Below are 24,773 nucleotides of genomic sequence, written 5' to 3' on the forward strand. Positions count from 1 at the left end.
CTTTAACCGCTTGATGAAGATGTTGTTTCTTTCTCCTCAGTGAAGCAGCTGAAGGACGACGTCACCCAAGGCCCAAGTTGCCGGGCTCTCTCACATCAATCCTTCATCTGTCGTCGTGAGCTTTTCACACTCCCAAAGCTTGCGGACACGCGTAAAAACATTCTGATCAAGAAGAAGAAGAGTAATTGCAACCTGCAGGACAGGAGAAGCGTCAACTTGTGGTTGATCGTGTTCCAATCAGGACACTTTGGCTTGCAAGTGCTTGAGAGGCAGTTATGGGCAAACTACGGCCCGCGGGCCACATCCGGCCCACGGGACAGTTTAATCCGGCCCGCCAACCCTAAATAAATTGTATTATTAAACATTTTTTTTTTCGGTCATTTTGCCTGCAATGACTGTGTTTCCCCAGTAGATGTGGAACCACTCGCCTGCGCATTTACTACCGGAAGCCGTGTCAGAAAGCTCGGTGCACACTCACAAGTGCGTGTACGTACTCAGTAGTACGGAAATGGCGCACTCGCGCTCTATTTGTATCAGTGCCGAATTTAGAGCGTGGGCTGTGACGACAGCATTCTTGTAATTTGCGCGCCGAGCTTTCGGATACAGTTTTACGCTAAAGCCACCCATAAACCTTCCCCTGGAATCCTTCCATTAAAATGAGTCGCCCATGGAAAAGCAAGGTGGACACTGAGTGCCGAGTGTTTAAAAAGAGTGGCCAATTTGGCTCGACGTACGCGACGTGACGTTCAGCCACATGAACATCAACATCCCGTCACAGATCTAGGTAAACGGACCAACACCTCGGATCTCTCCTAAGAATTGCCACAACAAATTTCACTCCAGACTATGACACACTAGCAAAAAAAGGGAGACCAACAACACTGTTCCCACTGAAAATGAAGGGGAGGCTTTCAAGTTTGCTGTAAAAAAATGCATTTTGAATATGATCTGTACAAATAACAGGGATTGAAACTAGCGACCATTCTCATTTTCAAACAATGCAGGATGCTCAAGGACATTGATGCACCACCTGTTTGTGACTAATCTTAACCTGTAAAGTTCTTAAGGCTTACTTTAAGGAAGTGTTTCCCGTTTCCTCACCTCTGTTACCAGGTGTTTGTGAGTTAAAACTCTGCTCTGATTTTCAGATACCCCTCACCGTGTTGCCGTTTTGGTTACTTTATTTGGATGTATGCTTTCACCGATTCTTCAAGATGATATATTTGGTCAGAATGTTTGCCGTTTGATGTGATCTCATAAGATAAACATCTTTCATTAATCTGACCTGCAGGCACTGAAGTGATGGAGACTGTTATTCATAATAACAGTGTCGTATTTTATAAGAATCGCTGATAGCAGTTTTTTAGGGATTTTTTTTTTTTTAATGCTGTTAATAAATGCATTTGTTTTCAAAAAACTTTTTTTGAATATCCATGCTTTACTACCTACTAAAGGCCAAAACCTTTTATGCAATGACCTTTACAGGTCGTTTATATTACTTCCCGGTCAAAATTTAGAACCCAATTCGGCCCGCAAGTCAAAAAGTTTGCCCACCCCTGGGCGGGAGGGAACATGCAAAGCTTCTGGGAAACGTGCCTTGGCGACCATGACGGACGCAAGAGGGCCGGCCTTCGTTGTTGCTGCTGGAAGAGAAAGTGCAAGCGTTTACGTTATCTTTCTCTCCGTCACGTGGAATAGAGCCAGACGAAGCCGACACATTGGAGTACGTATATCCGACACGTCACTCAGGAAGCAGTCTCCTATTGTGTACGCATCTGCAATATATAAATATCTGCAATGTTCTCTATTCTCGTGCTTTCAAAGTGTAGAGAGTCGCTGCATATCAGGCCGGTGCTGGATTTGCAGGCGGGTAATCCTTATGCACATGCAATGTTCTTCTTTCAAGACACAGGTTGGGATTAAAGCGGAGAGTTATCGACACGTACGGCACACGCTTGGAGAAAGCGCGATTAACATAGAAAGCGACACGAGCCTTTGTGAGAGCGGTGCTGAGCGAGCTCAGCAGCTGCCTGTGTTGCCCAAACAAAAAGTCGACCTGAGTGGGAGCGCTTCGTAATGGCTTGATAGAAGCGTAAACCCCCCCCCCCCCCCCTTAAAAAAGTCAACCTCGACTTTGCAGAAATGTACCGATTGCGCGACATCATGGAAAAGGTGTACGTATCAAGCGCAAAAAGTGAGCAAACACTGTAAGCACATACACTCATCAGGTGCAAGTTAAATGTGTTTGCTTTCCATGTGACGAGCTTCGTTTGCTGTGTTTATTGCTTGCCATGGTCGGTGATGATGATATGATTGGCTAATTGCTTTATTGCTACAGCATGCGCTACCATTCACAACCTGTTTGTCAAGTCCAAACATCACTGCAGTGATTCGTGTTCATCTAATAATTTTTGCAAGAACATCAACGTCGCATCGATTTAGCTGTCTGGAGATAATGGCAAAGGTGAATCAATAATGAACATTGTAAACGTAAGGGTGACTGGTGTGGGTCAAATTAATTTTTGTGACTCGAAACCATCAAGTTTAACAGAAATTCAGACCTTCACAAACATTTTGATGCGACTGTCTGTGGGATATGAATTCAAAGACTCAATCTGTTACAGCTTATCAAACAAACGGGGAGGGAAAAAAAGCAGTGGGAGGTGTGTTGTTGAATGAGGCAACGGCGCGGCCGCTACCTTAGAAACATAACAACGTATCGTTGCTCAATGACGGCGAGGGATTGCCCTTTCCGAAATCCTCAAAGACTTTCCCAAACTAAAAATAGACATGAGCTCTTCGCAGTAAGGCAAATACACCTGAAAGCCGCCCAGCGGACGAGGCCCAACAACCACTTGAAACGCAACCACAGAAAAGCGTTGTTCGCCAGATGCTTACATTCTTTACACTTGCTCCACTTTGACCACGGCAAAACATGGAGCCGCCATCTTCGTCTGTTTGATGTTTCCCGCTCTTTTTTCATCCTCCTCTCCAAAGAGTCGAGTCTGAAAGGCTGCGCAGGGATTTTTAAGAGCACGTTTTGTAGCCACGGTGAACAATGAGCAGGAATTCAAAGAAGTTCAGGGGAGAAACGTGGAGACAATGCTCAGCTGGGAAAGATTCGACGGTGGCTCATTGCTACACTACGTGCTAAATCTCAGCTTTTGTGCCCGAAGCTTTGATCCCAAAGTTCTAGCGACCCGCCGGTGGAGTCTGTTTGCTCCTGTTGACGTATGTTAAGACTTTCCATTATGCGCCGGCTTCACAAACAGCCCGCGCTCGCTCACAGATTAGTTTACGTAAAAGCCAAAATACCAAAAACGTTCTTTTGACACTGCCAAGAGGTAATCTGTAGACGAATGTGCAGACTTTTCTTTATACAAGTGCTGTCTTTTGAATGTCTCAACATACCATAGAGTAAAAAATACATTTGCAAATCAAAATGAACACAAAAATTGACTTAATACTTTGGGTTTTGAACCACTTGTTTACTGAGATATGCACTTGAAAGGCAACCAACCCTTGCAGAGAGACAAGCAAAGAGTGTGTGAGTGCAGTTGATGTTTACTATTTGATTTCTAAATACATGTGCTGACAAATTGTGTTCTACAAAGTTGTCTGCGAGTGGTAGCAAATTTGGATGCATGTTTCAGCCTATAGAAAAAGTGCACGCATGATTAATTGCATTCAACTCATCATTGCATTTTCAGTCTCCGGTGAGGTACCAGCACTTCGAATTACAGTACGAGGAGTTTGAGTGGGGACGGTTCCAGTATTTTTGCTTTCCTGTGGCCAAAGTGGGGCTTGACCGGTATTTGGGGCTTGACCGGTAACTAAAAGGCTGGGGCCACATATTTATGACCCCTTTATCGTAGTGTAGCACTGGGCGCTAACTGCTAACTACTACAGCATGCTCACACCACATCACGTCTCGTTTCCATCATCCTCCCCAGGACACAATTGCGTGACCAAGCAGTTAAGATCCATTCAATTCTTGCCTACTTTATTCTACATTTGGGTTCTTCTGCCTTGAACATGCACCTCAAAAGGGATCGCCAACAAAAATGTAAGCATGACAGACACCAATGGTATGATAATCGTTGCAGAGGTAGACGCAAGTGGAGAGAGTGTGTTGACTGCCAACATATCTGAGCGCAATTGAGCGGCTGATTGAGCAATCACAGGATTAACGTCTTGCTTGTGTATGGACTTACACGTACTACATGCACACACACGGCACAGCAATAATTTCAATTAACATCACAACCCAGCACACGCTAGGTGCCAAGAATTCTTCTCTGAGCAACATGTAACACACAAACACACACAGACACACTCTATATCTATCTATCTATCTATCTATCTATCTATCTATCTATCTATCTATCTATCTATCTATCTATCTATCTATCTATCTATCTATCTATCTATCTATCTATCTATCTATCTATCTATCTATCTATCTATCTATCTATCTATCTATATATATATATATATGTGTGTGTATACAAATGTGTATATATATACACATTTGCATACATATATGTATGTATGTATATATATCCATCCATCCATCCATTTTCTGAACCGCTTAGTCCCCACGGGGGTCGCGGGCGTGCTGGAGCCTATCCCAGCCGTCATCGGGCAGTAGGCGGGGGACACCCTGAACTGGTTGCCAGCCAATCGCAGGGCACACAGAGACAGACAACCAATCTAACTCACACTCACACCTAGGGACAATTTGGAGTCTTCAATCGGCCTACCAAGCACGTTTTTGGAATGTGGGAGGAAACCGGAGTGCCCGGAGAAAACCCACGCGGGCCCGGGGAGAACATGCAAACTCCACACAGGGAGGGCTGGAGGTGGAATCGAACCCGCACCCTCCTAACTTTTTTTAAAAGGCCACGAAGGTGACTAAGCAAAGAGAGTGTCTCATTGACAATTACTGGCATCAATTATTGGCAACATTCCAGCAGCAGCATTCTGCATTCATTGTCAGGTTTTGAAGTCACAGCGATATGAGTCATTTGTCTTAATTGGCACGACGTTAACATTTTACTGAAGCTGATGATGACCTGAGATGACCTGTCTTGTTTGCTTGTTGGTTTCGAAACAATTGTGACGTGGGAAAAGTGCAAGTTTTCCGCGGTTAAATAATGACCAGTTTCTGTGCCCGTAAGCAGAGCAGCTCATGGTTGTCAATCTCTTTGCTTGGTCACATCAGTGGCCTGCAGAAGAAAAAGATATTGCGCTGTTACTTTTAAAATCAAGGCTGTTGTTACAGCTTGACCAACCTCCATCCTCTCACCCCCTTCCTTTCTCTGTGGACCAAAAGAGTTCAACCCCTGCTGAGTTTCTCATGCTGCACATAACATGCTAGCACGCACGCGCACACACACACACACACACACACACGCACACACACACACACACACACACACACACACGCACACACACACACACACACACACACACACACACACACACGCACACGCACGCACACACACACACACACACACACGCGCGCGCGTGCGCGCACGCAGGCGCGCAATAATACTGTTGCTTGCATGCATTGACACCACAGCTCGATCAATGTAAAAGAGATTCGCCATGTAACATGCCGTGTGAGCCACCCGCGACAGTTTTTCAACAGTACTTGTGACGACTTATCTTATCGGCTCATCTGGATGGTGGAAAAGCAAATAAGCACACACGCATAGCCACTATTTGACTCACGCACTTTTGGTATGTGCATCCAGTGAGGTGGAAACTGCACCATCACCAATGAAGTTGTCACTTTTGAGCTATTTGAGCAAATTCATCTGTAGAAGTGCTGCTAAGAAAGGAAATAATATTTCCATGAATTACGGTTCCGTTTGAGATCTGCATATCGATTGCTATTGTTATGTGGACTGATGAATTGTGATTGGAGTAAATTATGCCAACCAATGGCGCGAGCGTGTCATCGTATTCTATCGCTGTGCTCAGCTGGGCAGGGCAGCTGACTTTGACTTTGACTTTGATGAGGGCCCGCCGAGTTGACGGCAGTGAGGAATGTCTAACCCGGCATACTGACTTTCCTACATACGTCAGAAAAAGTTGTCGCTCACCCTTTGCGGCCTTATTGTGCTTCATCGCAAAGTTGTGTTCAAGTCAAGGCTGGAAGGGCCAACATCTTCCTCAGCAATGACGTGTGGTTCCATCAATCACTACAATTGTACCTAAAGATTGATCTCAAAAGATGATCAAATCGTTCTTGTGCTGTTTTCTTCTTTTCATTTTGGTTATTAGAAAATGAAATTTTGAGCAGAGAGCAAATTCCTGGTGATTTAGGGTTGACTTTCACTTTTAGCCAATATATCGTAAACAGTTAAACATTGCCAAAGGCCATGGCGAGAAAAGCCCGGAAGGCGGTTTTCCTCAAGGAACAAGTTCTGATGCTATGACATTGCTCACAAGTATGTGGGCTATGCACCTCGGCCAGACTCTGAAGATCAGGTGCGGTTGCACCTAGCAGAGGGTCACTCACTTGGGGGGCTGCCCTTCAGCGGTCCGCCACAAATTCACGTATCTCAGGTTCACACCTCAACTCGTGCTCTGGACACTCGGTCATGTCTTTTTCTTTTTTGTTGTTCTTGTGTGGCATCCGCCGGATTGGTAAAGTAATCGCAAGGAAATGACATTTTGGGGAGAGCCTGTCACGCAGCCACAACGGCTTTCTAATCATCCTACCATAAACAAGCTCAGTTGTAAGCAGACACAGAAAGCAGGCGCAAGTGTAATTATGGGCTTTGTGTTGTTTTTCAGATCTGCAGTCAGAGAGCCGGCTTGTCTAACAAACACAAAACCCAAGTCGGGCTGGACGTCTCTCTTTGGATCCGCACCTGCATGAATCACAACACTTCTGATTCACCCATCTTGAAAGCACAATCACAGAGTCTAAATTTAGACGAGGCAAAGAAAAATGGCTTTTGTTTTGGCCGTGTAGGGAAGCCCCAACGCCTGGTGATCCCGGTGCTAGCGATCACTGTCAAAACAACATTTCTGAAGAACTGGTTTTTAATTGCGCCCGCAAGACAAACACACACATGCCAAACCTCAACAGCTCAACGTACACGCAAGGGCATTCTCTCAACAATGACTCACAGCCATTACCTGAACTATTAAGGGTTGTGAAACACTACCCGGGTAGCCCGCAAAGTCGGACTGACATTCACTCTTGACTCATATTTCAGAGCAACGGCTAAGTATGTTTGGGCATTCACGACAACGCCGCGTGCCACAAGTTAGCCATCACGCATGTAAAGCGTTCGAGCGAACGCAGGTGCCGTGAGCACACCACCGCATCACAAAACCTGCTCGACCCGCGATAAGGGGAGGCCGTCGCTTGCTCCGACGCTATCCAAACATGGCACAAAGGCCAGAGGTGTCGGCCCGATTCCTCGCCTGTCTTGACGATAAGGAATGCGCTTGTAGCTGTAAAAAAGTATTTTTCCACGCAGCCGTTGTGGTGTGGCTCGGCGATGAGAGAAGCCGTGTGTGAACTACAAAGTGTAAACAGGCGCAGGACCAGTCTTGCTCTCAAGTAATTTTTGAGGCCGTCACTGTTCAAAAGTAGTCCGTCAACTTTCGGAAATGTTCCTGTGCTGCGTAGATGGCCGTCCGTCCTACCTTTCCAAAGTAATTTTGCCAACACTGCACAGCGCATAAGATAAGACAGTTTGGTGCCTTCTCTGCCTTTTCTTGGTGATGGAAATGATGCAGACAGACCACAGTGCTGCCCACCGTGTTGTGTGGCACACCGTGGTACTACACTGAAACGGCTTAATTTGCACTACGAAGATATTTCTGGGATGTGAATGACAACTGAATAAATATTTTGCATGTCGAGTAATGCACATCGGCATGTTTGAATACTGGAAAGGTTTGCGTTATTTATTTTCCGCTGGTGGTTTCAAGCACGTCTGACAAAAAGCATAGTCATTGTTATTTTGAGGGGAAACTTGCATTTGGACATGTTTGCTGTGAAATTTGTGAAAGCTTTCCGTGTTGTGCGCAAGGGTAATCGTCTCAAAAGCTGTAACGATGTGATTGGCGGCCATCGGGCCATTGAATTGGAGTGTAGCCGAAGCAGGCGATGGCGTGCGGTAGCCTTTCAAACACAGCTCCGTTCGCTCTCACTCGTGGACCACCTGGGTGATCTGTTTATAGAAGTCATCCTTGGTTCTGGCCCTGAGCACATTTAAGCTATTCGTGCCTCTTTTGTTTACACAAGGACAATTTCTAATGTCTCTGCGGAGATTAGAAACAGAGGGGCTTGTTGGACTGAATGCTTTTCTGTCCAGAGGAAAGTTCTTCTGAGATAGACTCAGTTCAGTGTCTTGGATTTACGTAACTCCTACGTTGGATTACTCCGGGCTTTCAGAGAACGCTCCTAAATGGGGAATTGTCGTACTGAGCTTCTCAACAATCGCCGTGTAAACTTTGATTCCGGAAAAAAAAAAAAAAAAAGAAAAAAAAATGCGTCAGGTATCGCGTGTGCCGTTCGTGCCAGAGAGTTTCCAGTGGGGAATTGTCAAGCGGCGCTTTGCACTGTTATCATGCAGTGTTTTGCCCCTGCTGTGAAAAGTGTTTTTCAGTTAACCCAAACAGCGTCTATAGTAACAGTGATATTATCTACCTGAGCATGCGGGGCCCACCTGCAGGGCTGGAACACGCAGAGGGAGATGTTTTACCTCGTCTGCACGAATGGGCCTGGAGCATGTGTGGTGGGGGCGGGCAGGTGGGGGAGTGCTGTATAGTGTGGGGAAGCAGAACTTTAGAGAAGTTTACAAGCTAACACGCAGGCTGCTGTTTGGGCAGGTTGCGCTTACAGATCTGCTGACTTTTCACTGGCTAGTTTTTTTTCTTTGCTTGAGCAGCCAAACTATAATTATTCCAATGTATGGAAACCTAGACACGCAAGAGCAAGTGAGAAGAACATTTCTAAAAAGAGATAGTCTTGTATTGTTGTCTTAAAACGACTGTAGCTGCAGTGCAAAGATCACACTAGAGCAGTCGAGCGCCGTTCTCCTGCCCTCAAAGAGCAGCCTCTGAATGCAACTCTCGTAGTATTATGACAACTGTGCTTTTCCCCCTTTTGACCGCCCATTTTCTGTCAGCTGACGGAAAGACAGAATTATTTTCCTTAACGGGCACTACACTTTTTTGTCCAAGGCCAATGGCGTTCATTTGTAAGCTGCTAAGGATTGAACTGCGCATTTAAATGTGAACAGGCGGAAATGAGTCTAGAAGGATATTTATTATCTGACACGTCTACACCAGATTGGAGCTGTGCCGCGCAGGCCGGAAGCCGTTGTTTGTTCCCGTGGATCGATGCTAGCACGGAGGTAACGCACCTTACCATCCAGCTGGAGGAAATTTCTTGACAATTCAACATCCCATTTTTAATGGCATGAATTATCACCAAATCAATATCTCGTAGCACGAGGACAAACAGCAACATAACAGCCTCGGTTTCTAATCACACGTGCAGTGAGCCAATCTGAAAGTGTGAGCTTTTGTCCGCAAAAGATCTTCCTACTTGGGAATGTTTCATTTTTCATGATTAAACTGTGATGATGGAGATATTCCAAATAAACGACAGATTCTGATGCTAAAGTAAGGTCACGTTTAAAATCACTTGACTAAGAACGTGTTAAAACTGTTGCCAATTCCAAGATACCAAATGCTGACACGGAACTCACAGGCGGGTGTTTGTTGGGCTTTTGTGCCGGGCCTCCTTGGTAACTGCTCCCAATCATCGCCGCTATTTTTGCAGGTAAAACCCCGGAGGCAAGCGTTCCGCCTTTCAATCAAAGACGAGAGAGGGGCGGTTAAGGTTCAGACAGAGCAAAAATAGCAGCAGGGAGCCCCGCGGTAGGTTGAGCAAAGCATTTCGTGCAAGCCACTATGCGTGAATAGAGTGTTTGGATGCTATTTCAAGTTTAGACAGAAACGGGCTGAACGGCTGCCAGGTAAACAGCACCGCGCAGCTACCGCGGCAGCTACCGCGGCAGCTACCGAGGTAGGTAATGAGGCAGGGACCGAGGCAGGTACCGAGTTGGCCCGGCCTTCGCCGTTTGCCGACACAAAAGCGCACAGCCGACAGACGGGGTCATGGCCATGGCCAAGATCAATCGTAGTACCGCCTTTTCTTCTGGCTGGCCTTCCTTCGTTGTGCCCAAATGCCGCCCACACCTTGCGAGGGGAGCCTCGCGTGTCAACGGATGGAAGGCCCGATAGTGTCACATCACGTGAAGCCTGCGTTGCCCACATTCACAAGCTGAGCTTGAGTGAAAGGCATGCAAAACAGAAACATTTGGCTAGTAGGACTAAGGGGGGCACTCACATCTGCATTGACCCTCATCAACTATTCTCAAAACTGGGGCAAGAATGAGTGGCGATGAGCCCCCCCCGCCCCATGCCTCCGGGCAGGTCTTGAACCCAGCTGCAGGAGTCCTGCACCTTTGCCCTTGGTTTCCTTAAGAACCGTCCTGTTGACTTTGCATGTTTATGTGTGTCTATTTTTTTCCACTCTGTTGGTATGGAAGGGCGTGTTCACCTCAGGTAACAATGTGAAAGAACTTAAAATAGCAACATGCGCTTGCCAAGTGACTGCAGGGTAGTCTGCACTTTTTTTTTTAATTTTCCATAATCAGATTTCATTTACTGAGATACACCAAAAGTGGTGGCACAGGTGGCAAACTGCACTCGACGGAACACGACCTGCCCACCGTTCGGACTTGAAGCTTTCTCATGCGTCCTTGCGCAGTGAGAACATTTTGTTTGTTACTGTTTGATTACAGGGACAACCCCACGCCCCACCCCGCCCGCACATGATTTCTAACACACAGAGCTATGACAAAGCTGAGTGCAAGGTTTTGTTGCCACCTTTCACGGAATAAACAAGACGGCATCGGCCATTTTGGCTGAGCGCCCTCACAATCCATCGTCCACTGTCACACACATACATACACGCACACTCACACACACACACACACACACACACACACACACACACACACACACACACACACACACACACACACGCGCACACACACACACACACACACACACTGTACATCAGGGCAGACAGACATACACATGTAGGTTTGTTCAAAAAGACTGGAAGGAATTCATGCGGTGGCTGTGAAGCAGACGCTTCATGTACCTGCCTATATGTCCCAAGCAGGCATGTCTACCTTTAAAGACTAAATATGATACAGGGAATCTTGGGAATCTCAGCAACGCGGGACCTCTTGTTGCTGCCGTTGCCTGCTGTGCTCACGCGCGCACACACACACACACACACACACACACATACACACGTGGGCGCACACATTTTGCACTTTGTTTACAGCGAGACATGGGGGTGGGACACTCCTTACTTGGGGAGAAGAAAGCAAAGCCACGCTGAGATCCAGGTAAGAAGTCATCCTGAGACACGCAGACAAGAGGTTGCGTGTGAGCACAAAGAACCACAAAGGTGCGGTTATTTTTGGAGCATTGAAGGATTTACCCCATGAATTTACACGGGTGGAATTCCACTCATGTCAACACTTTGACAAGTTGTCTTCTCCTGTTCATCTCAGTAGACAAGCTCATACGACGCGGTGCCAAATTGAACAGACGTTTGCTAACAAGTTATATAAGCCCGGCGCGCCCCCGACCGTACGTGAGAGCTGCTCTGACTTTTTCCGAGCTTGTTGACTTTATGATTTGATGAGATCATTTTTCTCTTTCATATATTTGCAAGATACTCTGACTGCAATGTTGATAGTATCTTTTTTTTTTAAATAAAAAAGCAAAACTCTGGTGTGTTAGCTAAACATCCATAAGCCCTCCCAAGTCTTGCGTGTCTCGTGAGCGTTACACAGTCCCAATGAGGAAAATGAATGCTGTCTTATTAAAGTCTCATTTGAGTGTTTGACATTTTTGGCTTTGATCCTTTGGGGGCAAAAGTTTGTTTTCGGCACCAGAGACCAGCGAACGCTTCTCCCGAATGTCTGACTTCAACTCTTTTCACCACCAATCGAAACTGTGCCCGTTTGACTGAACGCAAAGACACTCAAAGGAAATGCTGCGTAAGTAGCATCACCTTTTTGAAGAAGACAAAGGTCGGCCCAATGTCGTTGTCTCCTTGTCTGCACCCACGAAAGTTGCTGAGCATCATTGATATGCTGCCAAGTGAATGACTAACTGATTCTTTTGAATCAAAGACCACCTTTGGAGGCCTAATTTGCATTTCTTCAACGAGTCATTTTGTGTGTTGGAACGTGTGTAGGATCTTTCACAAAGCTTTTAGAATGATTTTTAAAAATTGTTTATCTTACCTGATAGGGCACGTGAAAGGAATGTGAGTTGTCATGCATTCTCAGCCAAGTCCAAGCAACCAATGGGCAAAGACAGGCTCAGATCTCACCAGGCGCTGAGCTCCTAAGTGACTTGAGCCTCTGCACCTCTGTGCATTTGCGGCCCTGACGAAACAGAGAAAAGTTAGAGGCGCAAACATGGATTTGGTTTCTGGGCTACTGTTTGAGTCCAACTTCATTCATCTGCCAAAATGACAGTCGGAATAGTCCACATTTCAAACATGAATACAACATTTTCAATTCATGATCTTAAAACTGTCAAATGCATAATCATGCATCATACATGACTATGTTACTCCATCTCCTGAGATTCCATTGGGTCTTTTTAATTGTGGTTTTTGCGTTTCATCCTCGTGTTGGTGAGGGAAGGAGACACAGCCATTCCACACCACTCGATGCATTCCACATTCTTCACCGTACACGCCGTCCAAATTGTTCAAAACCATAGAGGGGTGTCACACTAATTTTTGTCAGGGGCCGGATTGTCCTCATAGTTTCCCTCGGAGGGCCATTATGACTGTATAACTTCTATACACATACAGTAGAGCAGGGGTCACCAACACGGTGCCCGCGGGCACCAGGTCGCCCGTGAGGACCGCATGAGTCGCCCGCAGGACTGTTCTAAAATTAGCTCAAATAGCGGCACTTGTCAGTGAGCTGCATTTATTTATTTTACAGTCAAACCTCGGTTTTCGAACGTCCTGGTTCTCGAAGAAATCGTAATTCGAACAAAAAATTCGAGATTTTTTTGCCACGGTTGTCGAACAAAATTCGGAGGTCAAACCTCGCGAGATGATCCGGGAGGAACCGAGAAAACCCGACCGCGCGGCCCGGATGCTGACTGACTCCGTTGTTATTGTATTTTCGTTACTTTGAGGATTGTATTAACTCCTAATCATGCCTCCAAAGAAAGCAAGTGGGAGCAGTAAAGCCGTCCTAAAACACAAAGACGCTCTAAAAGCATTGCGACAGTGAGCGCCCGGCGCGCTACGGTTGCGCGGTCGGACCAAATTAAGCTCCCTGCGCACTGAGGTCCACTTACATTTTGGAAAGTACATCAGGACTTTAAAAGTATTTTTGAAATTTTAGCGACGGCTCTGTCACAATAATTTGACCAGCGCGGTGCAGTTGTGCGGTCGACGACGCGCTACGGTTGCGCGTTCGGCGGTGCGCTGCAGTTGCGCGATCGGACAAAATTAAGCTCCCTGCGCACTTAGGTCCACTTAAATTTTGGAACGTACATCAGGACTTTATAAATATTTTCTTAATTTCAGCAACGGCTCTGTCACAATAATGCGACCAGTGCGGTGCAGTTGCGCGGTGGGCGACGCGCTACGGTTGCGCGTTCGAACAAATATGCGCAAATGAAAAAATGCTTAAAAAAGGCTGGGTTTTTTTGTCTTGAAACGGATTAAACATTTTTCTATTATTTGTAATGGGAAAAATAGATTCGGAATCCGACCGAGTCGCTTCTCGAACCGCCTTCTGGAACGGATTATGGTCAAAAACCAAGGTTTGACTGTATTTTTGCTATTCTTGTTAAAATCACACTAACATGTGAACTGGAAATGACAATAATAACACATAGCGAAAGCCAAATTGAGCAAGTTGGCTATTTCAGAAGTGTTTGTCAAACTGGTAGCCCTTTGCCTTAATCTACCCAGGAAGTAGCTCTCGGTTTAAGAAAGGTTCATGACCCCTGCAGAAGAGGCTACACAACACTGATGAATAACTACTTTTGAAATCAGTAAAAACGGTTCAAATACTTTAAAAAATAAAATAAAAAATGCTAGCAATATCTATTTTTAAAAGATAAAGACAATTTGTAATTTTAGTAATGACAAAAAGTCAATGCAAAATTTGTCTTTGCGGGCCATATAAAATGACGTGGCGGGCCGTATCTGGCCCCCGGGCCTTGAGTTTGACACCTATGGCATAGCACATCATTCAAAAAGTATTGCATATATTTCTTTTTTTTTCCACTCAGCATTTCTGCATTCACACGCAATTCCTTTGGAAACTGCTTCATCTATTCCAGAAAAAAAGATCTTAAGAGGCTAGACCGGCATGCGGATAAGTCGCCGTGTTTTCCCTCCGTGGCGTGACACGGGTATAGCGTCCAATTGTAAACATTGCATATCACTCAATCGTTGCGTGCATTAGATGCTAGCTCCGCCCCTGGGCCGTCCCTTACGGGGCCATTATATTAATAGCAACACCGGCGAGTCTCCGGAGACAGTTTATTCCAGGCGCTCCAGGCACACACACACCCACGCACGCACGCTCGCACGCAGACAGTCCGCCCCGCCACGAGGGTTCATTCGTCCACCTGCTCAGCAGCAAGGCGAGAATGAAACTGGAAGTTTTCTCCGCGCTGCACTTCGCTGCCAAGCCGCTGGAGTTTTGCGCCGAAACCGACGTCGACGCGGACGCAGGGATCCTCTCTCCTCTATCCGGGGACGAGCTGGGGTCGGACGGGGACTGTGCGGCCAGCAGCCCGCCGCCCGTCACCCCGGGCGCGCAGGACCCGAGCAAGGGCAGCAAGCCCTACACGCGCAGACCCAAGCCGCCCTACTCCTACATCGCCCTCATCGCCATGGCTATTCGGGAGTCCAGCAGCGGCCGCCTCACCCTGGCCGAGATCAACGACTACCTGATGAACAAGTTCCCCTTTTTCCGCGGCACCTACACCGGCTGGAGGAACTCGGTGCGCCACAACCTGTCCCTCAACGACTGCTTCCTCAAAGTGCTGCGGGACCCCTCCAGGCCTTGGGGCAAGGACAACTACTGGATGCTCAATCCCCACAGCGAGTACACGTTCGCCGACGGCGTGTTCCGCCGCAGGAGGAAGCGCATCGCCAAGAGGTCCCCATGCAAGGAGCATGAGGGCGCGGACGTCACGGGGGACGAGGTGCACCTCCACCCCGCCCCCGAAGATAGGGTGGGGGCCAAGTTCTCTGGCCCCTTCGCAATCGACAGCATCCTCGGCAAGCCCTTCAAACGCAAGAAGGACGACTACGACAACCCGCGCGCGCACCGGCTCTTCTGGCCCCCGGGGACCCAGCCGCCCTACGCTCTGAACTTTCCACTGCATCACAGCTACCTGTCCGAGGCAGCGGAAGTCAGAGGGGACCCGCTTGCGTACCTCCATCACAAAGCTCGACTGGAGGCCGCGTCCCACACCCCCAAGACGCCCTCGAAGGCGCCAAGCTTTCACATAGACTCTCTGCTGTCTTAAGGACACACACTAAATGTAAAATGTACACTTTGGCACGCGGGGGCCAGCTCACATGGCGACGCAAACGACGCGTTGTCTTTGTTGTGCGTGAGGTTATCCACGGGACATTTCACTGCATGGCGCTCGTGTGTATAAGTGTGCGTGTTGCGGGGAGACGTGTTTGTTTTCCCGGTTCCTTTGTTGTTTGTGTGACGGTGTGCGAGGGCCACGTCGAGACCTAAAATTATTTGTCGCTCAATTGCATGAACTGTTGTGTGCGATGTGGTGAGAAATCCTTGGCAGTATGCATCAACTCAATGACTGAGATGCACTCGAACTCATCATGGAAGTGCAGATGTTACGCCAAATGTGTCTGCAACTTGCATGCCTATTATTTTCATGAATAAAACAAGTTAAATAATTAAATAGTGTGACATTTCAAATCTTTTGTCTGCAACCATGGTGGAAATACACAAACAGGTTGGGGTCATTTAGAAATGTTGTTTATTTAGGGGATCCGGGGGCCATACTTTTGAATTCATCCAATCTTCAGATTGGCAATGTGGTGTGGTAGAAATGAAAAAAAAAATCTTTGAAGCTACACTGTTGATGTCAAATTCAGTTCTATGAGCATGAGGATTGGAACAATCCTTAAGGATTAATGACGATAATGATGATGATGATGATGATGATGATGATGATGATGATGATGATGATGATGATGATGATGATGATGATGATGATGATGATGATGATGATGATGATGATGATGATGATAATGATTGAAAATAATAGTAATCATCCTCATCATTTCCCTAATGATACTGTTATTACTTTATGAATGTGAGAAACATCCTTCTGATGAGTCCAATCATGTGACATGTTTTGCTTCTATATTTTTCAGCAAATTGTATCTTTTTTATGTACGATCCAAACAATTTAAAAAAAAGAATTAAATCATTTTGAATGGGGGTAAATCCGGCGCGCTGAAAGATGAGGCAGATCGTTGGACGTCAATATTGTGCTGGATGATTTTTTGTTTTTGTTTTTGGTCCTTGCTGCTGTTCGGCCAGGCGGCGTCAGTTGCTCTCCGCGGTCCTGAAACCCCAACCGAACTTGCACCCCTAACTCAGAAATGGACGTCTACTCCTGCTAGCCACCTAAACCGTCATTATTCCACGTTCATATATTTTTATTTCATTCGATGACGACAAGGACCGCTTCCAAACTTCAAACTTCATATAATTCGGCTCTATCAAACGAGCACCATTAATGACGACCATGATGACAATTGTCGAGGTTAACATGCCAACATTCAATCGGGCAAGTGATTTGCACGCGGATTCTGCAGTTCAAGACAAAACAATTCAAATATAGGCCTAGTCTTGAAATGAAGCGAAATCTTTCTTTTTTTTTTCATTGTTATTTTAGTCATCATAAAGCAGCAGCTAGGGGAGGCCCGTTGCTGTCGTTGACATATAAAAAAAAAATCATAGTGATTGTACGTGTTATGGTGTGTGAGTAATCACAACTTACAATGTGCGTGCGAGTCCAACTGCCGGATGCCAGGTGCCAGGTGCGACTTCGTGTTCCAGGGGCAATGCTGCAACCTGCAGGTGAAACCACAGAATAACATACCTGCGGGTTAGCCACGTGACTATTCCCCATTAGTGCGTGGAGTCTTCGTATATGACAATGATTTAGAAGCCTCACCTTATAGGAGGGAGAGGAGTTTCGGCGGCTCGTGCAGCTGAGCGAGGCTAGCACTTTTAAAGGAGGCCCAACTTCAGAACGTCAAGTCCAAACAAAGTGTCACTCTGGCAGCCTGAACCGCGTTCGACCTTACACAGGCCCGCAGGGCCGTTTCCGAGGAGCAAATGGGCCCACGTGGGTCTCCGGTCTTCTAAAGACGAGCGGTGAAAAAAAATTCTGTCTTCGATGTGATTTCCAACATGCACCAGTTGTTCAGTGGCAGCAGGAGGGGAAAAAAAATCTCCCATAACAAAGATTGTGTGTGCATCCTGATCTCCACGGGGGTTGCCGTGCAGTTTTGATGTCGCAGGAAATTTGTGGGGCCACTGAGCTGCGCTGTGTGTCGTGCACGGAAAATCATTTGATCCGCACATCCTTTGTTTGTGCAGAGTGCAAAGGTTATTGTTTGGAAAATTTGCATGGCTTTTATTAAATAAAGACGCATGAAGCTATGTATATTACTTTTCCATAAATTTCTTGCACCACGCATATTGCTATTATTTTATGGGCCGTATACTTCAGCCCGATGTAAAATGTGCGTGCGCGCGCACGCGTGTGTGTGTTTGTGTGTTTGAGGCTAATTTGGTTTTTCTCTCTCTAATGAACGCAAAGTCCACCCCGGGAGCGCCGCTGGCCGGGGGCGGTAAGCTGACACTGGCGCACTGTGTGTGGTATCCAGGGCCGCGCTTGATGGAAAAAGCCTGCTTCCACTCATGTCAAAGTCATTTATGGAGAGAAACACCCCCAGCTTCCACACGCACATGCAGCACGGCGAAGGCCCCCACCAGCACCACCAACAGCAGCACCCCCACCCCCGTGCCAGCCCGATCACAACCGTCACTGCCAGCGTTTGTTTTCATTCTCCATCGGACCATTTTAGGAGGAAATTAGGAGAAAATGCAGCTATGATAAGATGGGGTGGGGATCGGCAGCTTCGGTGATGGAGCTAGGGGGCCGCACATTTTCATCACTAGAATTCAGGAGGGGGGCTACATATAGGACTTGCCAGAAGGATGACAAAAATGCCATTTTATATATATATTCAAAAGATACGTCCTAAATACTTCCTCTTATACACGTGCGTGGCCCAATTAAAATGCAGGACCAGTGAGTTGCATGGATGTGACGGCAAGTTTCCGAGATATAGGCTGATATAATTGCGCGAGGTTTTCAGATGTGGCAATTATAAGGCACAAACGGCCAAGCGGATGGGAGTGGAGGCGGTTCTTTTAGTCATTGATTTCAGGGAGATTTGAATGCTGACAGCGAGTGGGGGCGGGGGCCCTCCATAGAGGGGAGAAAGATTTATGAAACGATAGGTGGCCGAGTTTTGTTTGGCTGAAGTCGGCGCACAAAGTCGAAGGGCTTTTGCTGTTTCCTCCACTTGAGTGATTGTCGTGCCACGCTGCACCACTTAGCTCCACTGTGGACCCCCCTCCCCCAGTGGAGGGAGCCTCTGCGTCCACTTGAAAGCCGTGCAGGGACAATCGTCCGCTCAGCGCGATCCCCCCGCCTCTCGCTCTTCCTCTTCCCCTCCACTGGCCGCCGTCCGTCAGGTATGTGCATGCATAACGGCAAAGAGAGTCGTGCGTAACTGGACCCGAGACAGATATCTCTCTCCATTTGGATGTGAGCTAAAGGTGGCGTGACGCCCACTGCAGGCGAGGACCACTGGATCCTTTTTATTTTTTTGCACGTTTTCCAACCCTCGGGGGCCTCTCCCTCCTACCGCCAGCTGTGCGTCAGAGCTGACATGACGACCGAGGGCCCTCAGCAGCTGCAAGATCCTCCACCTCCTCTGAGATCCTGTCCGGCGTCTGGCGTCCCACATCCCGCCATGCTGAGCCCCCAAGCCGCCTCGGAAAGCTCGTCGGCTGCGCTCAAAGGAAAGAAGAACAACTCCGGTTTAAGGCGGCCGGAAAAGCCTCCGTACTCCTACATCGCGCTCATAGTCATGGCCATCCAAAGCTCCCCGAGCAAGCGGCTGACTCTCAGCGAGATCTACCAGTTCCTCCAGGCCCGATTCCCGTTCTTCAGGGGCTCTTACCAGGGATGGAAAAATTCGGTTCGGCACAACCTCTCGCTGAACGAGTGCTTCATCAAGCTGCCCAAGGGACTGGGCAGGCCAGGCAAAGGCCACTACTGGACCATCGATCCTGGCAGCGAGTTTATGTTCGAGGAGGGCTCGTTCCGTCGTCGACCCCGAGGCTTCAGGAGAAAGTGTCAGGCCCTCAAACCCATGTACCGGATGATGAACGGCATCGGCTTCGGCGCGTCCATCTTGCCACAGAGTTTCGACTTCCAGGCTCCCTCGGCCGCCACGCTCGCCTGTCACGGCAACAGCTACAACTTGCAGGACATGATGAGCAATCCCGTGCATGCCGCGGGATACGACGGACTGGGCGCCGGCCATCATGTTCCCCACATGTCCCCGAGCCCGGGTTCCACGTACATGGCCAGTTGCCCGGTGCCGTCCAACGGGGACTACGGGCTGGACAGTAGCAGCAGTCCGGTGCCGTCCTCTCCGGCCGTGGCGAGCGGCTTGGACGGCCACTCCCCGTACGCCAGTACGTGCGCGCACTGGGCCGCTTCGGGCGGGTCGCCCTACATCAAGCAGCAGCCGTTAAGCTCCGGCAGCCCCGCCGCGTCGTCCTCTCTGCACTCCGGCATGTCGTCGTACTCCCTGGAGCAGAGCTACATTCACCAAAACGCCAGGGATGGCCACACCGGCGACACATCAGGTACCCAAATCCTCCAGTACCTCAATTGTCACAAGTAGCAAAGATCCGTGCTCGTCAATTTCATTTCAATTATATTATTGACTTGGAATGTTGAATTGATTTGACCTAGTTTGGTCTGATCGATTGTCATATAATTCCGAAATCAAATTACAAATTGGCAATCCAACTCAACATCTCCGTTATTCAATAAAATATTCAACCTCATGCTTAGGTTTTAACTAATTTCTTGACGTTTACGCGAGTGCATACACGCTCCATGCAGTGTCTTCGGGGGTGTTTGAAGTAATTAGAAAGTTGTTTTCAAATTCCCACTTGGCTCAATAAGTCACGCTGGTTAACTTGAGCGCCGCACAGAGGGGCTTTTACTCAAGTCTTGAAGATTTCAGCGAGACGAGCAGCTCATGCTGGAGGCTGAAAGGGGCTCAAAGGTTAAGCAAACAAAGACTGTGCAAATCGGACCACACCGGCGACAAGATCTCAGCCTTGCAAGGGCCACAAGAGACAGGAGGCCTTGTTCGGCTTAATGCAACACCGCAAATGAGCCCGCGGGTGGGGGTAGGGTTGAGGGGGGGCTAAATCGTGCCGGTGTGAACTTGCACTTTCTGGCCTATAATCGCGCTGTCAGTTCAGTCACAAAGGCGTCACGTCTATGGTCTATGTCCAGTTGTGGACGCGTCCCGCTGCCTGCCCATCAAACACGAGTCCTTCTGACTGCGATATAAGACGAACAAAAATTCAACTGGCATGAATTAGCGCCATTCGGCCTTATTTGAGCATTTATGCAACTCCCCAGTTTCATACACACGCGTCGTGAGATAATTCATTTAAATACTTTTGACAGAACAAGCAAAAAAATCGCTGTGATGATCAAACTGGCTGATAAAATTTATTGCAACGTTATTTTGATTGTTTTGATTGTTTTATGGAATCAAGCACATAACATATGTATATGTATGTTTTAAGATATCTTAAAATGTTGTCAAGGTGAGTTCGTCTTTAAATATTTGAAAATGACTCACGTTTTTGTTAAATAAAAAATAGATACCAAATTGCAAAACGTATGCACAAATAAACGATGTGAATGGCGTATTGGCCTAAATTGCAACTAAAATTATTTTATGTTAAAATATTACACTCATTGAAGCCCTGTGAGGCGTAATTAAGGGCTATTAAAAATAAGTGTTACTTGACTGGTGGGTAAAAAACAACCCAATTTGGTTCGAGAATAGGACCAACCCAATTTAAGTGGTCATTTATAGGGGTAGCCATCATCAGTTTTAAGGATCGATGTTCCATTTGAAGGGTTGTTGTGAAAGTGAACATATGAGTTTGACGCATGATTGTGTTGCACACGCACGCAGTGGGGATTCCGCGTTACCAGAGCCACTGCGACAGGAAAGATTTCGTGTTCAACTTGAACGGCATCTCATCCTTCCACCCCACGGCGGGCACTTCCTACTACCACCACCACCACCACCATCATCATCATCCTCACCCCCAGAGCGTGTGTCAGGACATCAAACCGTGCGTCATGTAAGCGCTGTTGTCGCGACGGACCTCCAAAGACGGACGCATGCAGTCAAACTGCACGTCCGCCACAATTAAGTGACTATTTTTGTCTCTGTTGCAATTACGACGACTGTATTCACGTGTTTTCTTCTCCGTGGACCTAAGCAAATATGCACTGAAGGAAAATGAAGGAAACTTTGGCGCCCTTAACACGCGCCTCTTCGTGATTTTGCTCAACATTTTGCCCTATATTATGTTTGATTTTCCACATGGATGCTATATTATGAACTGCTACAAATATTGCACTTATCGTATAACCATTGTCCAAATGTCTCTTGTAAGGAGTTTCAATAAAGCTCTTACATTGTAGGAGGCCTATTCATGCAGATATGTTGTCTTCAATTTGTATTAAAATGGTGGCACGAAACATATTTGTACAAAGGCGAATATTATATTCAACAGAGCTGGCATTATTTTGCAGATGTTATCTCATATTATTTTTTAACCTCGATCAAATTAAAAGCACTTTCACATTGTTAGCCACATGCGTTTTTCTATATCTAAATTGATATGTGCATGTTCGAATGTATCTTGTACATCATAACTGCGTCCATGGCAGCGTGAATTAAAAAAGGTAATAGGCTAGTAAAAAAAAAATACGCAGGACGCAATTATAGGTTTTATTCTATTATGAAAACACTTGTCTGAAATTGCATTTTGATAGCAGGAATCGCTAGCTTATAATTTTGTGTCTAAGGGGAATCTTTTAGTGCAGGGGTGCTCAAACTTTTTCAGCTTACGAGCAACTTTTAAAATGACCAAGTCACAAAGATCTACCCACTACAATGAAATAAATAAATAAATAAATAAATAAATAAATAAATAAATAAACGTTCTTTTGTTTAAAAGAAAAAAGCGAGTGCATGCGTTGATAAGCTTATAAACTTTGGCGGTTTGTGTGTGCGCGGCCGTGCGCGGCCGTTAAACATGCTGCGGTGAGGAGGGTTGTAGTCACTGTCTATTGCGCATGTGCGGTTCACTGTGATTGCCTCCCGACAGGCCTACTTGTATGTCAATCAAGCGATGGGCTGGATTCTAGCATACAGCATTTTTTTTTTTTTTAAACGTCATGCGATCGACCAGTAGTAGCTTGGCGATCGACTGGTCGATCGCGATCGACGTATTGAGCACCCCTGTTTTAGTGTCTCCAGGGGGAATCTTTTTTTTTTTTCCTTCCCATTGTGTATTTTCAGGAGACACCCCCCCCCCCCCCCCCCCGCCCAAAAACAAAAAAAGGCCATGCCGTCAGAGAACATGCCATTTACAACACCTTACATTGGTCAATAAAAAATCTAATTAAACAAAACAAACAAAATGAGCAACTTGGGGGGTATGAAACGGATCAAATTGTGACATAGAAGTACCGCGGTCCGATGCCGGCAATATAAATATATAAATATATAAATAAAACAACCATCGTGTATAGTGTGGAAATACGTCACGGAAGTATTTTTAGATGGTGGTAAACAAATCAGACTGAGAGGCAGTAAGGCCTAAATCGCAAACACAAATCCCACTCGCGGGACCCTCAATTTAGGATTTCTGGGCGACAGCATGCAACACCGTTTCGGTCAAGTTACAAAAGGTTCGTTTTGTATCGAATACATAGGTTTCTAATTTCCCCTAAAATGACATTTCGATTCTGAACCCGTGACTTGGCCTATTATTGCATGATGCTTATACGCCACCTCAGACGTTAACATAAAGTGGACTACAGTGCCACTTAGTGGTTACCGCGTGTTCTTTCGGACAAGCCACAGCTTGATTTCATTTCCCTTATTTGATTTCGCGGCGCAGCTGACAGGTAAGCAGAGGCGCAAGGATCAACCACTTCGAAGAGGTTACATCTGAAGAAATAAGATGCATTCCACCACTAGGACACTGCGCTGCTGCTCTTGCGTTTCTGCAAATCTACAACATATATATATATATATATATATATATATATATATATATATATATATATATATATATATATATATATATATATATATATATATATATATATATATATATATATATATATATATATATATATATATTATTTTTTTTTTTCTTTTTTTCTTTTTTTTTTTTTTTTCTAAGAAAACCAGACACGATGGAGGTCCATTGAACATAACTATTCACAATCACATTTAGTTTGGTATTTTGTAGTAAAATCGCACTATGTAAATGCAAGGCCTGTTACACCATGAACACGTTCGGTATTAAGAGATCATGCAAATACTAGATTTGACTGAACAGAGGTACCTGAAACAAGGTGCCAAAAATTGTTCTACAAAACAAATATAAGGGAACAAACAAAGGAAATCAGAACAAAATAGCACAAATCAAACATTTACCATTCGCATGTACGACGCCGTTTTGGATGTGGAAAAGTAGAGAATTGTTGAAAAAGAGTGGTGCTGCTGCGATTGCGCGGGCATTGCAAGGCCAAAAGGGGGCGTCATTGGGGAAAAGGAGCCCGAGGTGCGACCATGATGCATTGCTGCATTTTGACCACACGGTGACAGCTGTGAACAGTAATGGGACACAAGTAGTTTTGGGAACACTGGGAGCGCGGCGAAGTCCTGCTTGCACATCCATCCATCCATCCATCCATCCATCCATCCATCCATCCATCCATCCATCCATCCATCCATCCATCCATCCTTCCTTCCTTCCTTCCTTCCTTCCTTCCTTCCTTCCTTCCTTCCTTCCTTCCTTCCTTCCTTCCTTCCATCCATCCTTCCATCCATCCATCCATCCATCCATCCATCCATCCATCCATCCATCCATCCATCCATCCATCCATCCATCCATCTATTTTCTATACTGCTTGTCTCCACGGGGGTCGCGGGCGTGCTGGAGCCTATCCCAGCAGTCATCGGGCAGTAGGCGGGTGACACCCTGAATTGGTTGCCAGCCAATCGCAAGGCACACAGAGGCGAATAACCATTCGCACTCGCACTCACACGTAGGGGCAATTTGGAGTGTTCAATCAGCCTACCGAGCAAGTTTTTGGGATGTGGGAGGAAACCGGAGTGCCTGGAGAAAACCCACGCGGGCACGGGGAGAACATGCAAACTCCACAAAGGGAGG

General features: G+C 46.6%; 2 protein-coding genes across 2 annotated transcripts; both read left to right on the plus strand.

The window, feature by feature from the left end:
* The first annotated feature begins 14,634 nt into the window (after positions 1 to 14,634).
* foxq1b (forkhead box Q1b) lies at positions 14,635 to 16,056 on the plus strand. Its single transcript, XM_049726066.1, has one exon. It carries the CDS (start codon positions 14,764 to 14,766, stop codon positions 15,649 to 15,651), a length of 888 nt encoding a protein of 295 aa, XP_049582023.1. The 5' UTR covers positions 14,635 to 14,763; the 3' UTR covers positions 15,652 to 16,056.
* Positions 16,057 to 18,726: 2,670 nt separating this feature from the next.
* LOC125972612 (forkhead box protein F2) lies at positions 18,727 to 22,018 on the plus strand. The gene is made up of 2 exons (XM_049726421.2): positions 18,727 to 20,123; positions 21,485 to 22,018. The coding sequence occupies exons 1-2, from the start codon at positions 19,136 to 19,138 to the stop codon at positions 21,658 to 21,660; spliced, it is 1,164 nt and encodes a 387-aa protein (XP_049582378.1). The 5' UTR covers positions 18,727 to 19,135; the 3' UTR covers positions 21,661 to 22,018.
* The last annotated feature ends 2,755 nt before the right edge of the window (positions 22,019 to 24,773 follow it).

This window comes from Syngnathus scovelli, chromosome 10 (assembly GCF_024217435.2).
Source record: "Syngnathus scovelli strain Florida chromosome 10, RoL_Ssco_1.2, whole genome shotgun sequence".
Taxonomy (NCBI): Eukaryota; Metazoa; Chordata; class Actinopteri; order Syngnathiformes; family Syngnathidae; genus Syngnathus; species Syngnathus scovelli.